General features: G+C 42.4%; 2 protein-coding genes and 1 long non-coding RNA gene across 7 annotated transcripts; 1 reads left to right on the top strand and 2 right to left on the bottom strand.

Annotated features, from left to right (window-relative positions):
* Positions 1 to 2,564: 2,564 nt before the first annotated feature.
* On the top strand, positions 2,565 to 17,476 carry Morc2b (microrchidia 2B). Of its 5 annotated transcripts, XM_011246444.1 has the most exons (4): positions 2,565 to 3,709; positions 4,756 to 4,872; positions 9,621 to 9,782; positions 14,242 to 17,476. In XM_011246444.1, exon 4 carries the CDS (start codon positions 14,268 to 14,270, stop codon positions 17,334 to 17,336), a length of 3,069 nt encoding a protein of 1,022 aa, XP_011244746.1. In that variant the 5' UTR covers positions 2,565 to 3,709; positions 4,756 to 4,872; positions 9,621 to 9,782; positions 14,242 to 14,267; the 3' UTR covers positions 17,337 to 17,476. The 5 variants fall into 5 exon arrangements, with proteins under 5 accessions (XP_011244746.1, NP_001347132.1, XP_006524320.1 ...); NM_001360203.1 differs by lacking the exon at positions 2,565 to 3,709 and having other exon boundaries at positions 4,315 to 4,872; positions 14,242 to 17,474; XM_006524257.3 differs by lacking the exons at positions 2,565 to 3,709; positions 4,756 to 4,872; positions 9,621 to 9,782 and adding exons at positions 12,209 to 13,582; positions 13,729 to 13,857.
* Gm21062 (predicted gene, 21062) lies at positions 6,490 to 8,911 on the bottom strand. Its single transcript, XM_030250200.1, has 2 exons — positions 8,420 to 8,911; positions 6,490 to 6,646 (listed from the first exon to the last, which is right to left on the bottom strand). The coding sequence occupies exons 1-2, from the start codon at positions 8,557 to 8,559 to the stop codon at positions 6,490 to 6,492; spliced, it is 297 nt and encodes a 98-aa protein (XP_030106060.1). The 5' UTR covers positions 8,560 to 8,911.
* Positions 9,026 to 13,033, bottom strand: Gm52288. Its single transcript, XR_003952262.1, has 3 exons — positions 12,972 to 13,033; positions 10,589 to 11,340; positions 9,026 to 9,165 (listed from the first exon to the last, which is right to left on the bottom strand). It is a non-coding gene; the product is annotated as a predicted gene, 52288 (long non-coding RNA).
* Positions 17,477 to 20,016: the final 2,540 nt, after the last annotated feature.

Raw genomic sequence — 20,016 nt, 5'->3', positions numbered from 1 at the left:
TTCTGGTCCACTTTATTTGGAGTTCTGTAGGCTTCTTGTATGTTCATGGGCATTTCTTTCTTTAGGTTTGGGAAGTTTTCTTCTATAATTTTGTTGAAGATATTTGCTGGCCGTTTGAGTTGAAAATCTTCATTCTCATCTACTCCTATTATCTGTAGGTTTGGTCTTCTCATTGTGTCCTGGATTTCCTGGATGTTTTGACTTATAATCTTTTTGCATTTTGCATTTTCTTTGATTGTTGTGCCGGTGTTCTTTATGGAATCTTCTGCACCTGAAATTCTCTCTTCCATCTCTTGTATTCTGTTGCTGATTCTTGCATCTATGGTTCCAGATTTCTTTCCTAGGGTTTCTATCTCCAGCGTTGCCTGACTTTGGGTTTTCTTTATTGTGTCTACTTCCCTTTTTAGGTCTCGGATGGTTTTATTCAATTCCATCACCTGTTTGGTTGTGTTTTCCTGCAATTCTTTAGTGGATTTTTGTGCTTCCTCTTTAAGGTCTTCTACCTGTTTAGCAGTGTTCTCCTGTATTTCTTTGAGTGAGTTATTAATGTCCTTCTTGATGTCCTCTACCATTATCATGAGATATGCTTTTAAATCCAAGTCTATCTTTTCAGGTGTGTTGGGGTGCCCTGGACTGGGCAAGGTGGGATTGCTGGGTTCTGATGATGGTGAGTGGTCTTGGTTTCTGTTAGTAAGATTCTTACGTTTACTTTTTGCCATCTGGTAATCTCTGGAGTTAGTTGATTTAGTTGTCTCTGGTTAGAGATTGTTCCTCTTATGATTCTGTTAGCCTCTATCAGGAGACCTGGGAGACTAGCTTTTTCCTCTGAGTTTCAGTGGTCAGAGCACTCTCTGCAGGCAAGCTCTCCTTTTACAGGGAAAGTGCACAGATATCTGGTGTTCAGACCTCCCTCCTGGCCGAAGACGAAGGCCCACAATAGGACCCGTCCCAGAATCTGTGTTGCTTTGGCCCATCACAGAAGCTGTTAGCTTCTGTAGTCCACACTCTCACCTGTGCAGACTACTTTCGGTGGAGTCCCGGAACCAAGATGTATGCTGCCGATGCTGAGGCAAAGCCCTCCAGGGCGGGGAGGACACCTGTCCTCTGGCTGGGAAGGTGCCTGGATGTCTGGAGCCTGAAAAGGGGGCTGCCTCAGAAGCTCTGTGGCTCCCGCCTGTCCCAGAAGATGTTAGCTTCTGTAGTCCACACTCTCACCTATGCAGAATACTCTCGGCGGAGTCCCGGAACCAAGATGTCTCAGGAGGGAGATTTTTAATGACTGTTTCTATTTCTTTAGGGGTTATGGAACTGTTAAGATGGTTTATCTGATCCCAATTTAACTTTGGTACTTCATATCTGTCTAGAAAATCGTCCTTTTCATCCAGATTTTCCAGTTTTGTTGAGAATAAACTTTTGTACTAGGATTTGATGATTTTTTGATTTCCTCAGTTTCTGTTCTTATATCTCCCTTTTCATTTCTGGTTTTGTTAATTTGGTTATTATGTCCTCTGATTAGTCTGGCTATGGGTTGATCTATCTTGTTGATTTTCTCACAGAACCATCTCCTGGTTTGGTTGATTCTTTGTATAGTTCTTTTTGTTTCTGCTTGGTTGATTTCAGCCCTGAGTTTGATTATTTGCTGACTCTGCTCCTCTTGGGTGTATTTGCTTCTTTTTGTTTTCGAGCTTTCTGATGTGCTGTCAAGTTGCTAGTGTATGCTCTCTCCAGTTTCTTTTTGGAGGTACTTAGAGCTATGAGTTTTCCCCCTAGCACAGCTTTCATTGTGTCCCATAAGTTTGGGTATGGTGTGCCTTCATTTCATTAAATTCTATAATTTCTTTAATTTTTTTGACATCTTTATCATTGAGTAGAACGTTATCCATCTTCCATGTGTATGTGGGCTTTCAATTGGTTTTGTTGTTATTGAAGATCAGCTTTAGTCTGTGGAGATTTGATAAAATGCATGGGATTATTTCAGTCTTCTTGTATCTGTTGAGGCCTGTTTTGTCACCAAGTATATGGTCAATTTTAGAGAAGGTTCCATGAGGTACTGAGAAGAAAGTATATTCTTTTGTTTTAGGATGAAATGTTCTATAGGTAACTGTAAAGTCCATTTGGTTCATAACTTTGGTCAGTTTCACTGTGTCTCTGTTTAGTTACTCTTTCCATGATCTGTTAGTTGCTGAAAGTTGGATATTGAAGTCTTCCACTATTATTGTGTGAGATTCAATGTGTGCTTTGAACTTGAGTAAAGTTTCTTTTTATGAATGTGAGTGCCCTTGCATTTGGACCATAGACATTCATAATTGAGAGTTAATCTTGGTAGATTTTTTTTGATGAGTATGAAATGTCCTTCCTTATCTTTTTAAGTAACTTTTGGTTGAAAGTCAATTTTATTTGATATTAGAATGGCTACTCTAGCTTTGTTTCTTGTGACCATTTGCTTGGAAATTTTTTTTCAGCCTTTTACTCTGAGGTAGTGTCTGTCTTTGTTATTGAGGTTTCCTGTATGCAGCAAAATGTCAGGTCCTGTTTGCATATCCAATCTGTTAGCCTATGTCTTTTTATCGGGGAATTGAGTCCATTGATGTTAAGAGATATTAAGGCAAAGTGATTGTTGCTTCCTGACCCATCCCACCATCCTCATTCTTTTTAACCTCTTAATTGAAATAACAAGAAATGTGCCCCCACAGGTTACACTGACACCATTAACCTCATTATCCAGTATTATGTTTGCTAGAATGGTCTTGTGATAACTGAAAATTCCCACACTCTATCCTGAAAAATACCTTCAAGTGTGGGTGCTTATACATTTTTTAAAAGAAACATACCAAGACAATATGCCATGCTTGTTTATGCCCATCTGGTTTTTCTCCAGTCTAAGTTCAATCAGTCAAGACTCAAAATGATAAAAAGGCTTTCTCATAGTTTCATCATAGAGGGAGTTTCTATCATAAACAAATCATTTTATGATGAAGGAAAGTTCGAGTAGAGAGTCTTCCCATATTGATGGTATCCACAAGGTATAGAAAGTTGTTGATGCTAAGACAAAATATCAGACAAGGACAATTATAAAAATGCTTATTTTATCTTGGTTTTAAGAAGACCAGTTCATTGTAATGGGGAAGGATTAACGACAAATGCTGGAGATCTGACAGTTTTGTCCTTTCTTGAGTTTTATTCAGTCTAGACCCCAATTCTGAGATGGCACAATGAAATACAAAGCAGGTCTTTCCTCATCAGCTAAATATCCCTAGATAAGCCTCAGAGACTTTCCCATAAGTGATTTTCTTAGGTGATTACAAATCCAGCCAGACTGACAGTAAAAATCAGTCACCACCAAGTCTACCTCTTGTTAAACTGACTTCCAGAAGCACCCTTTTAAATTATAATGTTCTATCCCTGGCCCTAAAAGGTTTGTGGTCACCCCATAAAAGAAAAATAATTCATTCTAATTTCAAAAGTCCCCAATGTCTTAGTACTTTAAACATTTTAAAACTTCAAAGTCTCTTCTGAGACTGAAGACAATCTTGGAACTATGAGCTCTTAGGGGAAAGAAGTTTTAAAACTTAAAATACAATGATATATATTAAACATTTACATTCCAACCTAGGAATAGAGTATGGACAGACTGTGCCAAAAGCAAAGCCAAAACCTAGAAGAACAATCACCAAATCCTGAAGATCTGTGTCAGCACCTAGGACTATTGGTGAGATTCATTAGCCTTGTGTAAACCCACTCCTCCATTTCTATTGCTGGTTCTACTTCCTGACTCCTCAGTAGACCAGCTATGGTCCTGACATCTCCCAGAGTGTTTGCTGCCACACAGGGCTCATATTCACAGCTTCCCAGCAACAATAATGGGGCTTCCTTTTGGGGAATGTGTATGTGCTATACATTGCCTTCCTTGTAGAAGGCAATTTAAATTGTATCAACATATCACCTGGCCTTACTGGGCTTGGAACAAGCCTCCATTACTAAGGACTTGCATTTGCATACTTGCAAAACCAGCACCATATGAAGGATTATGTCACATTCTGCTGCTTAACTTAACATGTAGACTGGGCAGAACTATAATAGCCTGTGTGTCCTGGTAGTTGAACCAGGAAAAAAATGCTTCCCTGGGCAATTATTTTAAGCAAGATATCACTTCAGACTCTCTTTTCACAGAACTTCATATATTTACAAGTTGGAGTCTTCAATGGGTAGGTTCTATCCTCAATATCCTTCCTATTGACCCAGTGCAAAATTCATGGTTTATTCTTAATTATGCTAGCCTTTTAAACAATTACAGTGTCCTCCACCATGGTGCATTCTTTTTCTTCAACATTAACCTGCTACATGGTTTTCTCAACAGACTGTACATTTTTTCACCTCTCTCTCTCTCTTTCTGTCTCTCCCACTCTGTCTCTCTCTGTCTATTTCTCTTTCTCTCCATCTCTGTCCCTCTCTCTCTCTGCAAGACCAGGTAAGAGTGGAGAGCAATAATCATGATACACTGAATTCAAATTTCCTTGTTCTAATAAAAATATGTCCTTTAATTCAACCTCACATAAATTCTTTGGACATGGGCAGAACTCTAGTTTAGTTCTTCATAGAGAACTCATCCCTTTCTGAAATATAATGGGCAGAGTCTTTATTTTATGGATTTCTATGGGCATTGTAACCTCCCATCCTGGGAAAAAAATGGCCAGCTAAGCTCTGTTTATAGCACTGTAGATCTTATCTAGATCACAGTCATACTCTTCTACACAGGGTGAATTCGTTCATGTCTTTGCAAGGAGCTGCACTGCAAGAAGGCTTTCCCACATTGCCTGCATCTATAAGGTTTCTCTCCACCGCGAATCTTTCCTGGTACCAAGGTGAACTATGGTAAGTGAAGGCCTTACCACATTGCTTGCATACATATGGTTTCTCTCCACTATGATCCCTCTCATGGTCCCGAAGGGAACTATGGAGAGTAAAGGCTTTACCACACTGACTACACACAAAGGCTTTAACTTCACTATGTTTCTGCTCATGTCTCTGAACCTGATCCATAGAAGGAAAGGCTTTCCCACACTGCGTACATACATAGGGTTTCTCTCCACTCTGAATCCTTGCATGATGTTGAAGGGAACTGGAAAAAGTAAACACTTTCCCACATGGCTTACATACATAAGGTTTCTCTCCATTGTGACTTCTTCCATTGTATTGAAGAGAACTGTAAAAAGTAAATACTTTTCCACATTACTTACATACACAAGGTTTCTCTCCATTGTGAATATTTTCATGGTATTGAAGGTAACTGTTTTTAGAGAAAGCTTTGTTTACATACAAATAGTTTTTTTCCAGAGTGAGTTTGTTCATGCCTTTGAATCTCACTCGAGCATGAAGAGAGTTTCCCACAATGCTTACATCCACGGGATTTCTCCCTACTATGGATCTGTTCATGTCTTTGTAAGGATCTGCACAATGTAAAGGCTTTCCCACACTGTTTACATCCATAGGGTTTCTCTCCAGTGTGGGTCTTTTCATGATAATAAAGAGAATTCTGTGTTGTGAAGGCTTTACCACATTGCTTACATACATAGGGTTTCTCTCTACTGTGCGTCCTTTCATGGTGATGAAGGGAATTGTGTGTAGTAAAGGCTTTACCACATTGTTTACATACATAGGGCTTTTCTTCACTGTGAATCCTTTCATGGCATCTCAAGCAATTGGAATGAGTGAATGCTTTTCCACAGTGTTTACAGTCATAGGGTTTCTCTCCACTATGGATCCTTTCATGATACCGAAGAACACCATGAACATAAAAAACTTTACAACATTGCTTACACTCATAGGGTTTTCTGTCCACTGTTCATGTCTTTGCAGATATCTGTACAACATGAAGGGTTTCCCACATTGCTTACATTCATATGGTTTTTCTCCTATATGAATTTTCTCATGGAATCAGAGGGAAGTGCGTGTAGTGAAGTCTTTTCCACACTGCTTACATTCATATGGCTTCTCTCCAGTATGAATCCTTTCATGACATCTCAAGAAACCAGAAAGAGTAAATGTTTTCTCACAGTACTTACAGACATAGGGTCTCTCTTCATGATGCATCTTTTCATGGCATTCCAGGTCAGCAGAATTAGTAAAGTCTTTATCACATTGTTTACACACAAACAACTTCTCTCCAATATAAGAACTTGGATGAATTAAAAAGTGAAGTGGAATAGGGAAGTCTTTGGAACATTCCTTACACTTACACGAACCATCCCCCTCGTGTGTCCTCATTGGTCTTTCAACACCTGCAATGTTCCTGAATTCTTTCCTATGCTGTTTGCACACATCCAGGTCCTCTGACGCATGAGTTCTTTCATGAATCTGGAAGAAGTGCTCACTAAAAGCTTCTGCACACTGCTTACTTTCATAACATTTATCTTCAGTTTGTGTTTTTATATGCCTCAGAAGACACTGGGGAAAACTCAAGTTGTCTCTACAGTCCTTACATTCATACAGTCACTTTGCAAGTTCCTGATATTCATATGGTTTGTGTCCATTTTGAACCCTGATAAGTACATTTAAGGATGAATTGAAGACATTTCTACAAATATCTCTTTCACATGGCTTGAATTCATGAGGATTATCTTTATACATAAAAGGATTGAGAACCCAGCTGAAATTTTTACACATTGACTATCTTCTTTGTGTTCACAAAGACTCTTTTCCACTTGACTTCTGAAAAAATACAAAGTTTTATTATTATTTTCCAATAGGATAATATTTTTAAACATGAATATATGAACATTCTACAGTATGGCTTCATATACTTATTATCAATAGTGATAGTCCTACAGAGTTTTTCTTTTTCCTTTTGTTTTGTTTTTTTAAGGTACATAGGTCTTTTGAGACACAATATTAATCTGTGCCCCAGTGGTAGACAAGCCTATCCTTTTCCAATCTTTGGGCGGTGAAGGCAGAAGAATCAAAAAGTTAAAGCCCAGGTCAGGTTCATAACCAGTTTGAGGCTAACCTAGGCAACACAAAAAACTATCACTAAATAAATAAATAAATAAATAAATAAATAAATAAATAAATGGGATAGACAGGTAGATCAGCACTTGGGAGCATATACTGCTCTCCCCTGAGACCTGAATTCAGTTCCTAGCATTCATGTCAGGCTGTTCAAAATCACCTGCAACCCCAGGCCCAAGAAAACCTGACATTACTGGCCTCTGTGAACTCACATGGATATATTCATGAATATATGTGTAATTTAAAATAAAACAAACCTGACATTCCTGGCCTCTGTGAACTCACATGGATATATTCATGAATATATGTGTAATTTAAAATAAAACAAACATGGTGGTGGTGCACACCTTTAATCCCAGCACTTGTGAGGAGAGGCAGGAGAATCTCTGGGTTCAAGGCCAGACTGGTCTTCAGAGCAAGTTTCAGGACAGCCAGGGCTACACAAAGAAACCCTGTCTCAAAATAAATTAATAAATATATAGATAGATGATACATAAATACATACACAGATAATACATGAATAAATAAAAATAAAATTAATGTTTAAAAAGGTAAATATCACAGAAACACTTTAATGCTATAGACATTTAAAATACAAGAATATGTTGAGTTGGAGGATTTTCTGAATATGAGCCTATGTGAATTTTTGGAGACAGTTTTCTAAGACTACATTAATTGGGGTTCAGACTATATCTTTTTTTCTTAAATTCCTTCTCATTTAAAGAGGAATATGACTTCAGTGTTTATTTGAGGACAACTTACTTTAGATTTCTCAAGGAACAAACGTTGTTTTGAAAGTTCTGATATAGCTGTCTCTTGTGAGGCTATGCCAGGGCCTAGCAAACACAGAAGTGGAGTCTCACAGTCAGCTATTGGATGGGTCACATGGCCCCCAATGGAGGAGCTAGAGAAAGTACCCAAGGAGCTAAAGGGATCTGCAACCCTATAGGTGGAACAACAATATGAACTAACCAGTACCCCCAGAGCTCATGCCTCTAGCTGCATATGTATCAGAAGATGGCCTAGTCGGCCATCAGTGGAAAGAGAGGCCCATTGGTCTTGCAAACTTTATATGCCTCAGTACAGGGGAACACCAGGACCAATAAGTGGGAGTGGGTGGGTAGGGGAGTGGGGGGTATGGGGGACTTTTGGGATAGCATTTGAAATGTAAATGAAGAAAATACCTAATTAAAATAAAATAAAATAAAATAAAATAAAATAAAATAAGAAAGTTCTGGTCTTCCTGTTCCATTCAGACCCAGAAAAATAATTGACTTTGTATGGAGTCATACAAATGTATGAAACTCTAGGTAATTTAATAACAAAACACGGAATATGGTATATTGGCCAAATTTCTGTTTGTACATTTCACAACATATGGGTGTGAACTGGTGAGCAAATCATACTTGGTTACATCGTAGGTGACCTCCTACCTCTGGCAGCCAAGTTCCTCAATGTTTCCTGCATCCCATCTTTGTCGAGCTTCTTTTGAGAAGGACTCAGCAGTGCCCACTCCTCCATACTGAACTTTACAGCCACATCCTCAAAGGTCATGGATTCCTAAAACATGCCACATATTTCCAAGAGAAGGGGAAGTGACAACAACGGTGATCAAAACTGAGATCATAAATCACATGATGCTGGCAACTGCCACACAAAACTTCTCACATTAGATGGAACCATATGGGACAAGGACAGCCAAATAGGATCACTTACTATGTTGCTAGATAACCCCAGGAAATACAAACTGGGCCTGCTGTGTTGCTTCTTTTTAAAAACAACAACAACAACAAAACATTTAATTGCAACTGGTGGTAGTAGTACATTCATTTCATCCAGTACTTATGAGGCAGAGACAGATGGATATCTGTGAGTTCGAGGTCAGCCTGGTCAACAGAGTGAGTTCCAGTACAGCCAGGGCTACAGACACACACACACACACACACACACACACACACACACACACACCACACACACACACACAAACTTGTCTTGAGAAAACAAATTGATTAATTAATAATTAAATATTTATTTGTAATTATGTGTTTGTGCCTCTACTTGGGTATGTGCAGATGAGAAGCCACACACATCAGATTCACAAGGACTTCAAAGTGGTTGTGAGTAACCCATCAGGTGTGCTTCAAACTGAAGTCTGGCCATCTGGAAAAGAAGGATGAGTTGTTAAGCTCTGAACCATCTCTCCAGGCCCTGTTAGATAACTCTTAACCAAGTCCCACTACTCACCACTTAACATACACAAGAATCAACACCAAGTAGCCTCAAACTGTCTTTCTTATACATTCTTTTTATTCAAAAAATAAAAACTAAAGTATCTGTTGGTTTATTCTGGAGTTTGGGGTACATATGCCATAGTGTTTGTGCAGAGGTCTGAGAGCTAGCTATTTTTCCACAATGTGTGTTATCAGAGGCAGGTACCCTTACCACTGAGTCATCTCATCAGCCTTTTTCTTATAAATTCTTGAGAAAAAAAACCTCAAAACTAAGGCAGAATCTGGTGCTTCTACTAGAATGGACTGAATGAGGCCATGAAAGCAGCCTTCTCCTCCAACTTGAGTTAACAACATATTTTTGTTTGATGCCTGCTTTCTCTCTAGATATTTGCAAGTTTTGAACATACCTAGCAAAAGGATGACAAAATAATCTCAAGATGATGAATCCCTAAAGATCTGCTCTGAACGATAATGCTTAACATTTCTTGAAGCAACTTTGTGCGGAGGAAAACAAAGGCGCTGTGAAAACGCAGAGAAACGACTTTAGTAAGTCTGTATCTAAAATCTCAATTGTCAGCCATGTGTTAAAGACCACAAAGTGGAATATGAATGAGAATTTGCTATTCAAATAGAAAAACATTAGAGCTCTTGTTGGAAAATGTAAAGGGCCAAGGAATAATGAGAATATTTTTAGCAAGAGCTCACTGTTCCCAACAAATTATCTCTTACATATACTCATAAAATTATTTCCCAAAGCACAACTTTGTCTTGTAAATCAAACCAAATTCGTTATTTTAATCAAACAAAAGAAAACCTTTTGGGGCTGGGGATGCATCTCAGTGAAGCACTTGTGTGATGTGTAGAGCTATGGGTTCAATCCTCAATACAAACAGAAAATAACATGTTTAGGGAAATGTTCTATACGGACTCAAGGTCAGCTAAAAGTCAGCAAAAATTAATAAGCATTGTGCCACAAATGAAAGGAATAGTGCTTTCCCACTAGAAACAAAGATAGAACATATAAAACACATAAGTTATTTGCAGAACCTGCCCCTGAGGCCAGTAACAAAATCTCAGCCAAACAGCAAAGTTTTCATTTTAATCAAGAATAGTTTTGAAAATACACGTTCATTGAATTAACTGCATATTTTAATCACATTGCATGCACCCAGGAATCTAACTCACTTAAATGAAATTAAAACCAGCTGCGATGGCACTGCCCTGTAATGCCAGCAAACAGAGATGACATTTCAGACAGGCAGACATTCACTGGAGATATGCAACACACATGCCTACGAACCCCACTTAGGGTACCCAAAAGTATGGATACCACTGAAGTTCAACCTGCATACCTCTCAGCTGCCCAAAATCTGCATCTCCCAGAGCATATAGAGTCCACTGAAGCATCTTGGACTATGGAACCTCAGAGCCATCTTACCAGGCTTTTGAGAGGAATCTGTTATGATGCTGATGCTGGACTGGAATTTCCTGGTTTCTGTCTTTGCCTCCTGAGTTTCTGGGACTGCAGACAAACAACCTCATGCCTAGCTGGTGCACAACTTTAATAGGAGTACTTTAGGGTAAAATTGTTCTCACTCCTTTTCATTGATGGTTGGTTGGTTGGTTGGTTGGTTGGTTGGTTGGTTTTGAACCAGGGTCTTTGCAGCTTGAACTAGACTCAAACTGAGGAGGAACTTGAAGTCCAGATTTTCTGCCTCCCCATCTTGGGGCTGGAATTACAGGAATGTGTCAACACACTCAGCCATTTTGTTTTGTCTTGTTCAATAGAGTTTCGCTATGAAGATGAAGCTGGTTTCTTGTGCTTACTTTGTGGCTCAGGTAGTATCAAACTTAGCATTCTCCTGCCTCTTGTATAGCAGTTTCCTCCTAGATTGAAACGTTCCATCCTGCAGGGAAGCTCCTTAAGCCCAAAGCAACTCAAATAACTCCAGGGAGTCCATGAAGCTGTTCAGATTCACCAAGCCCCTGCTTCCCAGGAGTTAAGCAATAAGACCTCAGAGAATTATTCTCAGACAAGCCAAAATGAAGACTTTAATACCAGGCTAGGCAGCCACCAGGAAGGAGCGGAAACTAGTGGTGCTACCTGGAAGAGATTTAGACCAACAGAGTCATGTGGAAGGCAGGAGTATTCTCCAACCTGGTGAGCTGCCCACAGGCTACATAGTGTGCCCAGGTTCCCAGTTTTTGTGAGTTCTCATCCATGCTGTGGTGGCCTGTGGTTCTGCAGCTGTCTTTGAATCATATCTACTCTGATCTTATAAGACACAGACCAAGTGAGACACAGGTGGCAGACAACCTGACACCTAGAACAGCAGCCACAGGTTACAGACCATAGGCCACCTTCTCACTTTTGCCTTGGACACCTTGGACAGACCCCATGCTCGGATTGGCTGTAAATCTTGGATCCACAGTCTCCAAATGACAAGATACCTAATCTGGGAGAGATGAGAAAACTTTGAAAACATTCATAGCTGCTCCTACTGTCAAGATGACTCATACTCAAACCCGGTGGTGCTGTTACCTCTTCCTTAGCTCAACTTCTGAGCCCAATAGGACACAAAGATCTACTGAGCAATTTAGGGTCTCTGCACAATAACAACAAAAGGAAGTGATTCTAACTGTTTTTAGAAGGTTTTTTCTGGGCCTCCTGAAAGCCCAGTTCTCTTGAACTAGAGGCTTGGTAGCCTGGGACCCAAATAGCAGCTCACTGGCTAAGCTCTGAAGGAGGAGAAGGAGGAGGAGGAGAAGGAGGAGGAGGAGGAGGAGGAAGAGGAGGAAGAAGAGGTAGAAGAGGAAGAAGAACAAAATGTGGAAGAGCAGGACGTGGTGGAGCACGCCTTTAATCCCAGCAGAGGCAGGCAGATTTCTGAGTTCCAGGCCAGCTTGGTCTACAAAGTGAGTTCCAGGACAGCCAGGGCTAGACAGAGAAACTCTGCCTCAAAAACAAAAACAAAAAATATGGAAGAAGAAAAGGAAGAGGAGGAAGTAGAGGAGGAAAGCCGTTTCTTAAACGGTGTGCTTTTGAAATGAGATTCCAGCCATAAGCCCTTCACAACCCAGCTCCCATACCTGGCGAGAAGAGGGGAGGGTTCTAAGAGACAATGGTTTTCCTATTGCAAGAACATATTGGCAATGAATATCATGCAGTCACACCATGCAACAAGCCTCATACAAAAGATTTACTGGGGTTAGTCTGCCACTGACCAGGAAGAGACAGCAGAGGGCTGGACAGAAAGGAAGACTTTTATAGGGTTTTTAGAGCATGTTCCGTGAGCTTGATGGGAAAGTATGGAAGATTAGGAAATATCATTTGTTCAATAAACTTGAGCTAAGGGTGGTAATAGTGATTTCCAAGCCTCTGAACTTGAGGTCAAGCCAGGGGCACAATGTTTTTCTTTTGAGCTTGAGATCACAGGTCAGGGTGTTCCTTCCCTGGCCCTTTTACTCTACAATGGTGGCTTGGGGAGGTGAGAAATGTGGTCTCACATAGCCCAAGATGGACTCTTATCATCTATGATCCTCCTGCATCCACACTCCAAGTGCTAGAACAGTTGTGCATTAAAATGTCTAAGCAGCAAAAATAGGTTCCTTGGTTCCACTGTTACTAATGGTGTCTGTGCCAGGCTAATTAGGTCCTTGGCACCTTGCTCAAAGAATTTAAGAAGGACTACAGCTTGAGTCTGGGGAGATGGCTCAAGGGTTAAGAGGGCTTACTGCTCTTTCTTGAGAACCGCCTTCGATTCCCAGCACCCAGGTCCGGAGGCTGACAAACTGCCTGTAACTCCAACTCCAGAGGATCAGTCAGCTTCTGCAGGCATCCACACACAAATGACATATAGTCACTAGATAACAGGAAAAGTGTCTAATAAAAAAGGCCTGGAGCTGTGAGCATGAACGACACAAAAGCAGAAAATGGGATAGCTTTAGCGATGGCAGAGAAGCAGCAAGCTCTAAATTCATGCTGTTACTCCTGCCATCCTTTGGTCCAGCACCCATTATTACAATCCAGTCGAGCTCTGCTCTTTAGCTATGTAGTGAGTGACCTAGTTCAGCAGTCAGGTGACGCTCCATGGAGGCGGAGGCGGCCCGTGGTTCCAAGCGCGCTGCGGCGGTTGAATTCCGAATTCTAAACAGAGGGACAAGGGCTTCTGGGAGTTGTGGCCAGTGGCCGGCCAGTGCGCACAAGCTGGTTAGTGGTGCGGTTGCAACTGTCCTACACCTTGGGTCTCAGCCTTGCAAGCTGAGACTCACTCCTCCCGGAGAGGGGGAAGTAGCTGCAGGATCCCAAGTCGGACAGGGAATGGTGTAGGACCATAGCCAGCCACGTAAGATTTGGGTGGGTCTGTTATGAGGAGTTTCTGTTGACTACTGTGAGGTCATTTCACAGAGCACCCTGTGGTGATTGTGGCATAACATTAAACTGGGTTTGAATTTGAAAGACTGGTAAGGAATCACAAAGACCTTTTTTCAGTTGCCAAATGGGATACCGGATGTACAACTATCTACGCTGTGAAAGGACCTTCTAGTACTACAGCTATTAAAGAATAGTGAAGATGTAGATGAAAGTTAAGTTTCCTGGTAGACGTCGATTTCCACACTGGTAAGTCTTCTCGTTAGAAAATTTAGGACATGAAATGGCTCAAAGAATGTCCAGATAAAACAGTTAACAATCAAGTTGAGCTGTTAAGGACCACCTACTTTTAAACCAGATCATCTGAAATGAACTAAAAAAAAAAAAAAAAAAAAAACACTCAACGTTCTTTAGAAATGCAGGTTGAGGCTTCACCCACCCACCCCAAATAATTGCATCATATTCATTGAAAATTAGAACGAAAGGAAAAAATAAATCTCGGTTTCAGATATCTCTGTATTTTGGATAGTTACTAAGTAACTTCTTTTATCTATCAGTAAGAAGCAGAAACTACCCTTTACTGAGTAGAACCTTTAAAAATCTGCCCCAATACATATATTTCTCTGTTACTAGGTAAGACTGGAGGCTTCATTTGAGTCATGGCGTTTACCAATTACAGCACTCTCAACCGGGCTCAACTAACCTTTGACTATCTACACACAAATTCAACTACCCATGCATTTTTGTTTGGTGCTCTTGCTGAACTGATTGATAATGCGAGGGATGCTGATGCCACCCGGATAGATATTTACGCTGAAAAGCGAGAGGACCTTCAAGGAGGATTCATGCTTTGTTTTCTGGATAATGGAGTCGGAATGGATCCAAACGATGTCATCAATGTGATCCAGTTTGGGAAATCAGCCAAACGAACACCAGAGTCCACACAGATTGGGCGGTACGGGAATGGACTAAAATCAGGCTCAATGCGTATTGGGAAGGATTTTATCCTCTTCACTAAGAAAGAAAACACCATGAGTTGCCTCTTCCTGTCTCGAACCTTTCATGAGGAAGAAGGCATTGATGAGGTGATAGTCCCTTTGCCTACTTGGAATAGTCAGACACGAGAACCTGTCACAGATAACATGGAGAAGTTTGCCATTGAGACAGAGCTCATCTACAAGTATTCTCCCTTCCACACTGAGGAAGAAGTGATGACCCAGTTTACAAAGATTTCTGGGACTAGTGGAACCCTGGTCGTCATTTTCAATCTCAAACTCACGGACAACGGAGAACCCGAACTAGACGTAACCTCAAATCCAAAAGATATCCGGATGGCAGAGATCTCCCAAGAAGGCGTGAAGCCAGAGCGGCACTCCTTCTGTGCCTACGCTGCTGTGCTGTATATCGATCCTCGGATGAGGATTTTTATTCACGGGCACAAGGTGCAGACCAAAAAGCTCTGCTGCTGCCTGTATAAACCCAGGAAGTACACCTTCACGTCACACCGTTTTAAGACCAGGGCAGAACAAGAGGTGAAGAAGGCAGACCAGGTAGCACAGCTCGCGGAAGAGAAGGCCCGGGAAGCAGAGAGCAAAGCCCGTACATTAGAAATACACATGGGTGGAGACATCACCCGGGACTCCAGGGTGATGTTGCGTCAGGTCCAGAATACAGCCATCACTCTCCGAAGAGAAGCTGATGTCAAGAAAAGGATCAGAGACGCCAAGCAGCAAGCACTCAAAGAACCTAAGGAGCTGACTTTTGTTTTTGGTGTCAACATTGAACACCGTGACCATGATGGCATGTTTATCTACAACTGTAGCCGCCTGATCAAAATGTATGAGAAAGTGGGCCCACAGCTGGAAAAGGGCATGGTATGTGGTGGGGTTGTTGGAGTCATTGATGTGCCCTACTTGGTCCTGGAACCTACACATAACAAGCAAGACTTTGCTGATGCCAAGGAGTACCGCCACCTTCTGCGGGCAATGGGGGAGCACCTGGCACAGTACTGGAAGGACATAGAAATTGCCCAGCATGGAATTATTAAGTTCTGGGATGAGTTTGGCTACCTTTCAGCTAACTGGAACAGACCCCCATCTGATGAGTTGCATTTCAAACGCAAGAGGGCTATGCAAGTCCCAACCACTATACAGTGTGATTTATGTCTAAAGTGGAGGACCCTCCCCTTCCAGTTAAGTGCTGTAGAAGAAGGTTACCCCATCAACTGGGTTTGTTCCATGAACCCTGATCCTGAACAGGACCAGTGTGAGGCTTTTGAACTGAAGCAGAAGATTCCTCTGGGGATATTAAAAAAGGCCCCGAAGACACAGGAAGAAAGACAGAAGCAGCTGACAGAGAAAATTCAACAGGAGCAGAGGAAGCTTAAGGCCCTCAAGAAAATCAAGCCTATCCATTCACAAAGCGACCTAAAAAAATTACCCTTGGAAGTGACTTCCAGACCTTTCTCCAAATATCCTGCTCATATATTTCAGGGTCCTCAGTCGTCTTTCCATGTAGTAAAAACGAATGCCCGACGAAGACCTCAGTCCAGGCATGCTCCATTCAGACAGCTCCAAAGGTCTTCTATCATCTGCACCAATCCAAAACCTCCTTTTCTGGTAGACAAAACAGAGGCTGTGCTGCTCCAGCCACCCGAGACACCCCAAAAGTCAGTGAGCCTCCTGGTCAAAACTATACCCCAACCCCCACCTCTGGTACAATCCCTGTCACCATCTGTAGTCCCCAAGTCCAACAACCCTTGGAAGGTCGAAACTCCCCAAATCATGAACACTCCAGTGGCCGAGATGCCATATGTACCTGTTAATCCTTCACTGGTGATTTGTGATCATAAGCGGAGTCCTGAGGTCTCTGATGAAATAGAAGATGAAGACAGGAGGAAGAGGATGTGCAAGCGGGGCAGGTTTACTGTGAAAAAAGAAAAGATTCAAGCAAGTGAGCTCTCAGACAGCTCTGGGGAAGAGAATCCAGTTGACCTCAAGACAGCTCAGAAAGATAAAGGGCTGTATGTGGAGGTACGTATGATGGGAGAGTGCTACAAGGGCCATGTCACAGCTGTGGAGGTGGGTGATAATGTGGTATGGTGGAAGGTCAAGTTTGAGGATATGCCCAAGGATAGCACACCAAGAGACTGCTGGGTGGAAAAGGGCAGTGAAAATGTATGGCTAGTGAAGCCATCTCCAGAGTACCAGAGCACTGATGAACAGCAAGAGGATAGAAAGGGGGAGGAGGACACTGTGGTCCAGCAGGCTTTGGCACTGCAGCAGACCTCCACCTCTGAATGCTTCTGCACTGAACCCGACACTACTGCCTCAACAGCCAACCACAAGACCATTGACCTCTTGGTCCAAATTCTCTGGAACTGCCTACATTATTTCATGCCTCTGAGTTTTCCCATATCCAAGAAGGAGCTAGGTGCCATGAATTCAGAAGAATTACTGTCTCTCCCTCTGAAAGAGTGCTTCAAGCAATATGAAGTCGGACTCCAGAATCTCTGCCGCTCCTACCAAAGATGTGCTGACTCACAAGCCAAGGTCTCTGAGGAAAGCCTGCGCATCTCCCAGAAAAAACTCCAGGAAACAGAGGAGAAACTCCAGAAGCTGAGGACCAACATTCAGACGCTCCTGCAAATGGCTCAGCAGGGCATAAACATCAGGGCAGATGATGAGCTAGATGCCTACATTGAGGATCTTGTCAGCAGTGATGACTGAGGGACATCAAAAGAGATCAGCTCTCCTCCTCAAAACTTCCACAGTCTCTGTGGAGGGAAGTTTCATTCATGTGTTTTGGGAGGGGGACTCTGGTCCTTTGAATCTTCCTCCCTGAATTTATAAATATTTTTAAAGATTTATTTTGCTTTTCATTATTTATGTGTGCATGTCTATCCTTAAAGCACTGGCCTCACAGGCCAAAGAACTAAAGTTATGAGAGGTCCTGAGCTGCCTGGTGTAGGTGCAGGTCCTCTCTGATAACAATAATCACTTTTTAAAAAAAAAAGATTTATTTTATTTGAGTACACACTTGCTGTTCTTCAGATACACAAGAAGAGGGCATCAGATCTTGTTATAGATGGTTGTGAGCCACCATGTGGTTGCTGGGAATTGGACTCAGGACCTCTGGAAGAGCAGTCAATGCTCTTAACCTCTGAGCCATCTCTCTAACCCCAACAATAATCACTCTTAACTACTAAACCATTTCTCCTGCCCCCAGATATTTGCTGTTTTGTTTTGTTGTTTAAAAAGACCATACTTCTTTTATGTGACCTAAGCAAATGCCAAAAACCTTTGCACTTTTTTGGTTGTGAAATCTGAACCATTCAGCTCTCAAAGTGATATGAAGTTGGAGGGAAAGTGTGGTTTTTCTCCTAGAGGGTCAACAGTGGGACATTTGATATATGGAAGTGGTAAAAGGCCCAGACCTGCCAGGCTCTAGGGGCTCAGACCTGGTGGGGGAGCATCTAAGGGTGTTGAAGCAGGCAGAAAGACTCTCCCCAATGTCCTGTTCTTTGATCAGGAGTCTACAGGCTACCCAGGTAGCTACCAGGGTCCAGACAGCTTGAGGAATGACAGCAGGTTCTTGCCATTCTAACATCTCATGCATCACTCAATTTCCCATTAAAGAAGTGATTTCCTGAGGCTACTATGGACTCTAGGTTCAGAGCAAGACAACTCTTGACCATCTAGGTCACTGGCTTGGGTGGCACTGCAAGAGCTTTCCTGAAAAGGTTCAACTGTGAAGGAGCCCTGTAGAGGAGGAGGCCACATTTATGGCCACCTCAGTGAGGCTCCTCCCATTGAAAGCCATTGCTGCTGCCTTTCTATATCTTTCTCTGTTAGGCCCCCCAGGGCTCTAACACACCCCTGCTCGGCCTGGGAAGCCTATCAGCCCTCCACTCCCTGCCTAGGCACAACCTCAGCTAACCAGGGTCAAAGCAAAGGCAAAAGCACCTGAGGTTTGTCTAGTGGTTCCAACCTCTCAACTTGTCTCATTCCTATTCAAAGCTACTAAAGACATGGATGTGACTTGAAAATGGGGACATAGTGATGGGGGGACCCTGACCTCAGAAGCCATAGGTGTTTCCCTACTTATGCACACATGGCTTAAAAATGCCTGTTGAGTTCTGGGCTTTGGCTGTATGTGGGGGGGCGGGGGAGGGAGAAGGAGGGAGACTACACGCAGTGGGCTTTTTGAGATACCACTGAGAAGTAGTCTTTTCTCAAGTGTTCTCCAAAAGAAGGGTTTTCCTGAGTTTATGGACATGTTCTGCTCCCCAAATCTAGCCCTTTGTTGATCCCACTAGGCAGGGTGTGGTGGTCTGTTTTTGTTATGAGACAATCTACATTTTAAAAGATTTCTATATCCCTCTCCCTCTCCCTCTCCCCCTCCCCCACCCCTCCCCCCTCTCCCCTTCTCCCCCTTTCCCTCCCCCTCTCCCTCTTCCCCCCTCCCCCCTCCCCCCTCCCCCTCCCTCCTCCCCCTCTCCCTCTTCCCCCCTCCCCCTCCCCCTCTCCCTCCCCCTCTCCCTCTGTCTTTCTCCCTCTCTCTCTTCCTCTCTTTCTCTCTCCTTCTCTCTCTTTTTTGTTTTTTTTTTTAAATTAGGTATTTCATTTACATTTCCAATGCTATCCCAGAAGTCCCCAACCTGCACCCCCACCCACTCCCACTTCTTGGCCCTGGCGATCCCCTGTACTGAGGCAGATAGTTTGCACGACCAATGGGCCTCTCTTTCCACTGATGGCTGACTAGGCCATCTTCTGATACATATGCAGCTAGAGACAGGAGCTCCGGGGTACTGGTTAGTTCATATTGTTGTTCCACCTATAGGGTTGCAGTTCCCTTTAGCACCTTGGGTAATATCTCTAGCTCCTCCATTGGGGGCCGTGTGACCCATCCAATAGCTGACTGTGATCCTCCACTTCTGTATTTGCTAGGCCCCGGCATAATCTCACAAGAGAGAGCTATATCTGGGTCCTTTCAGCAAAATTTTGCTAGTGTGTGCAATGGTGTCAGCGTTTGGAAGCTGATTATGGGATGGATCCCTGCATATGGCAATCACTAGATGGTCCATCTTTTTGTCACAGCTCCAAATTTTGTCTCTGTAACTCCTTCCATGGGTGTTTTGTTCCCATTTCTAGGAAGGGGTAAAGTGTCCACACTTTGGTCTTCCTTCTTCTTGAATTTCATGCATTTAGCCAGTTGTATCTTATATCTTGGGTATCCTAAGTTTCAGGGCTAATATCCACTTATCAGTGAGTACATATTGTGTGAGTTCCTTTGTGCTTGGGTTACCTCACTCAGGATGATGCCCTCCAGGCCCATCCATTTGCCTAGGAATTTCATAAATTCATTTTTTTAATAGCTGAGTAGTATTCCATTGTGTAAATGTACCAC

Source organism: Mus musculus, chromosome 17, assembly GCF_000001635.26.
Source record: "Mus musculus strain C57BL/6J chromosome 17, GRCm38.p6 C57BL/6J".
NCBI classification, from domain to species: Eukaryota; Metazoa; Chordata; class Mammalia; order Rodentia; family Muridae; genus Mus; species Mus musculus.
This window is presented reverse-complemented; position numbering and strand designations above follow the sequence as displayed.

What these genes read in the sequence shown, in the direction of transcription:
- Gm21062 (XM_030250200.1), bottom strand. Translation starts at nt 8,559, where the DNA reads ATGACCTTTGAGGATGTGGCTGTAAAGTTCAGTATGGAGGAGTGGGCA. An exon ending in GGTAGGAGGTCACCTACGAT is followed by an intron (nt 6,647 to 8,419) that starts GTAACCAAGTAT and finishes TAAAAATTTCAG; the next exon opens with CTGGGTTCTCAATCCTTTTA.
- Morc2b (XM_011246444.1), top strand. Translation starts at nt 14,268, where the DNA reads ATGGCGTTTACCAATTACAGCACTCTCAACCGGGCTCAACTAACCTTT.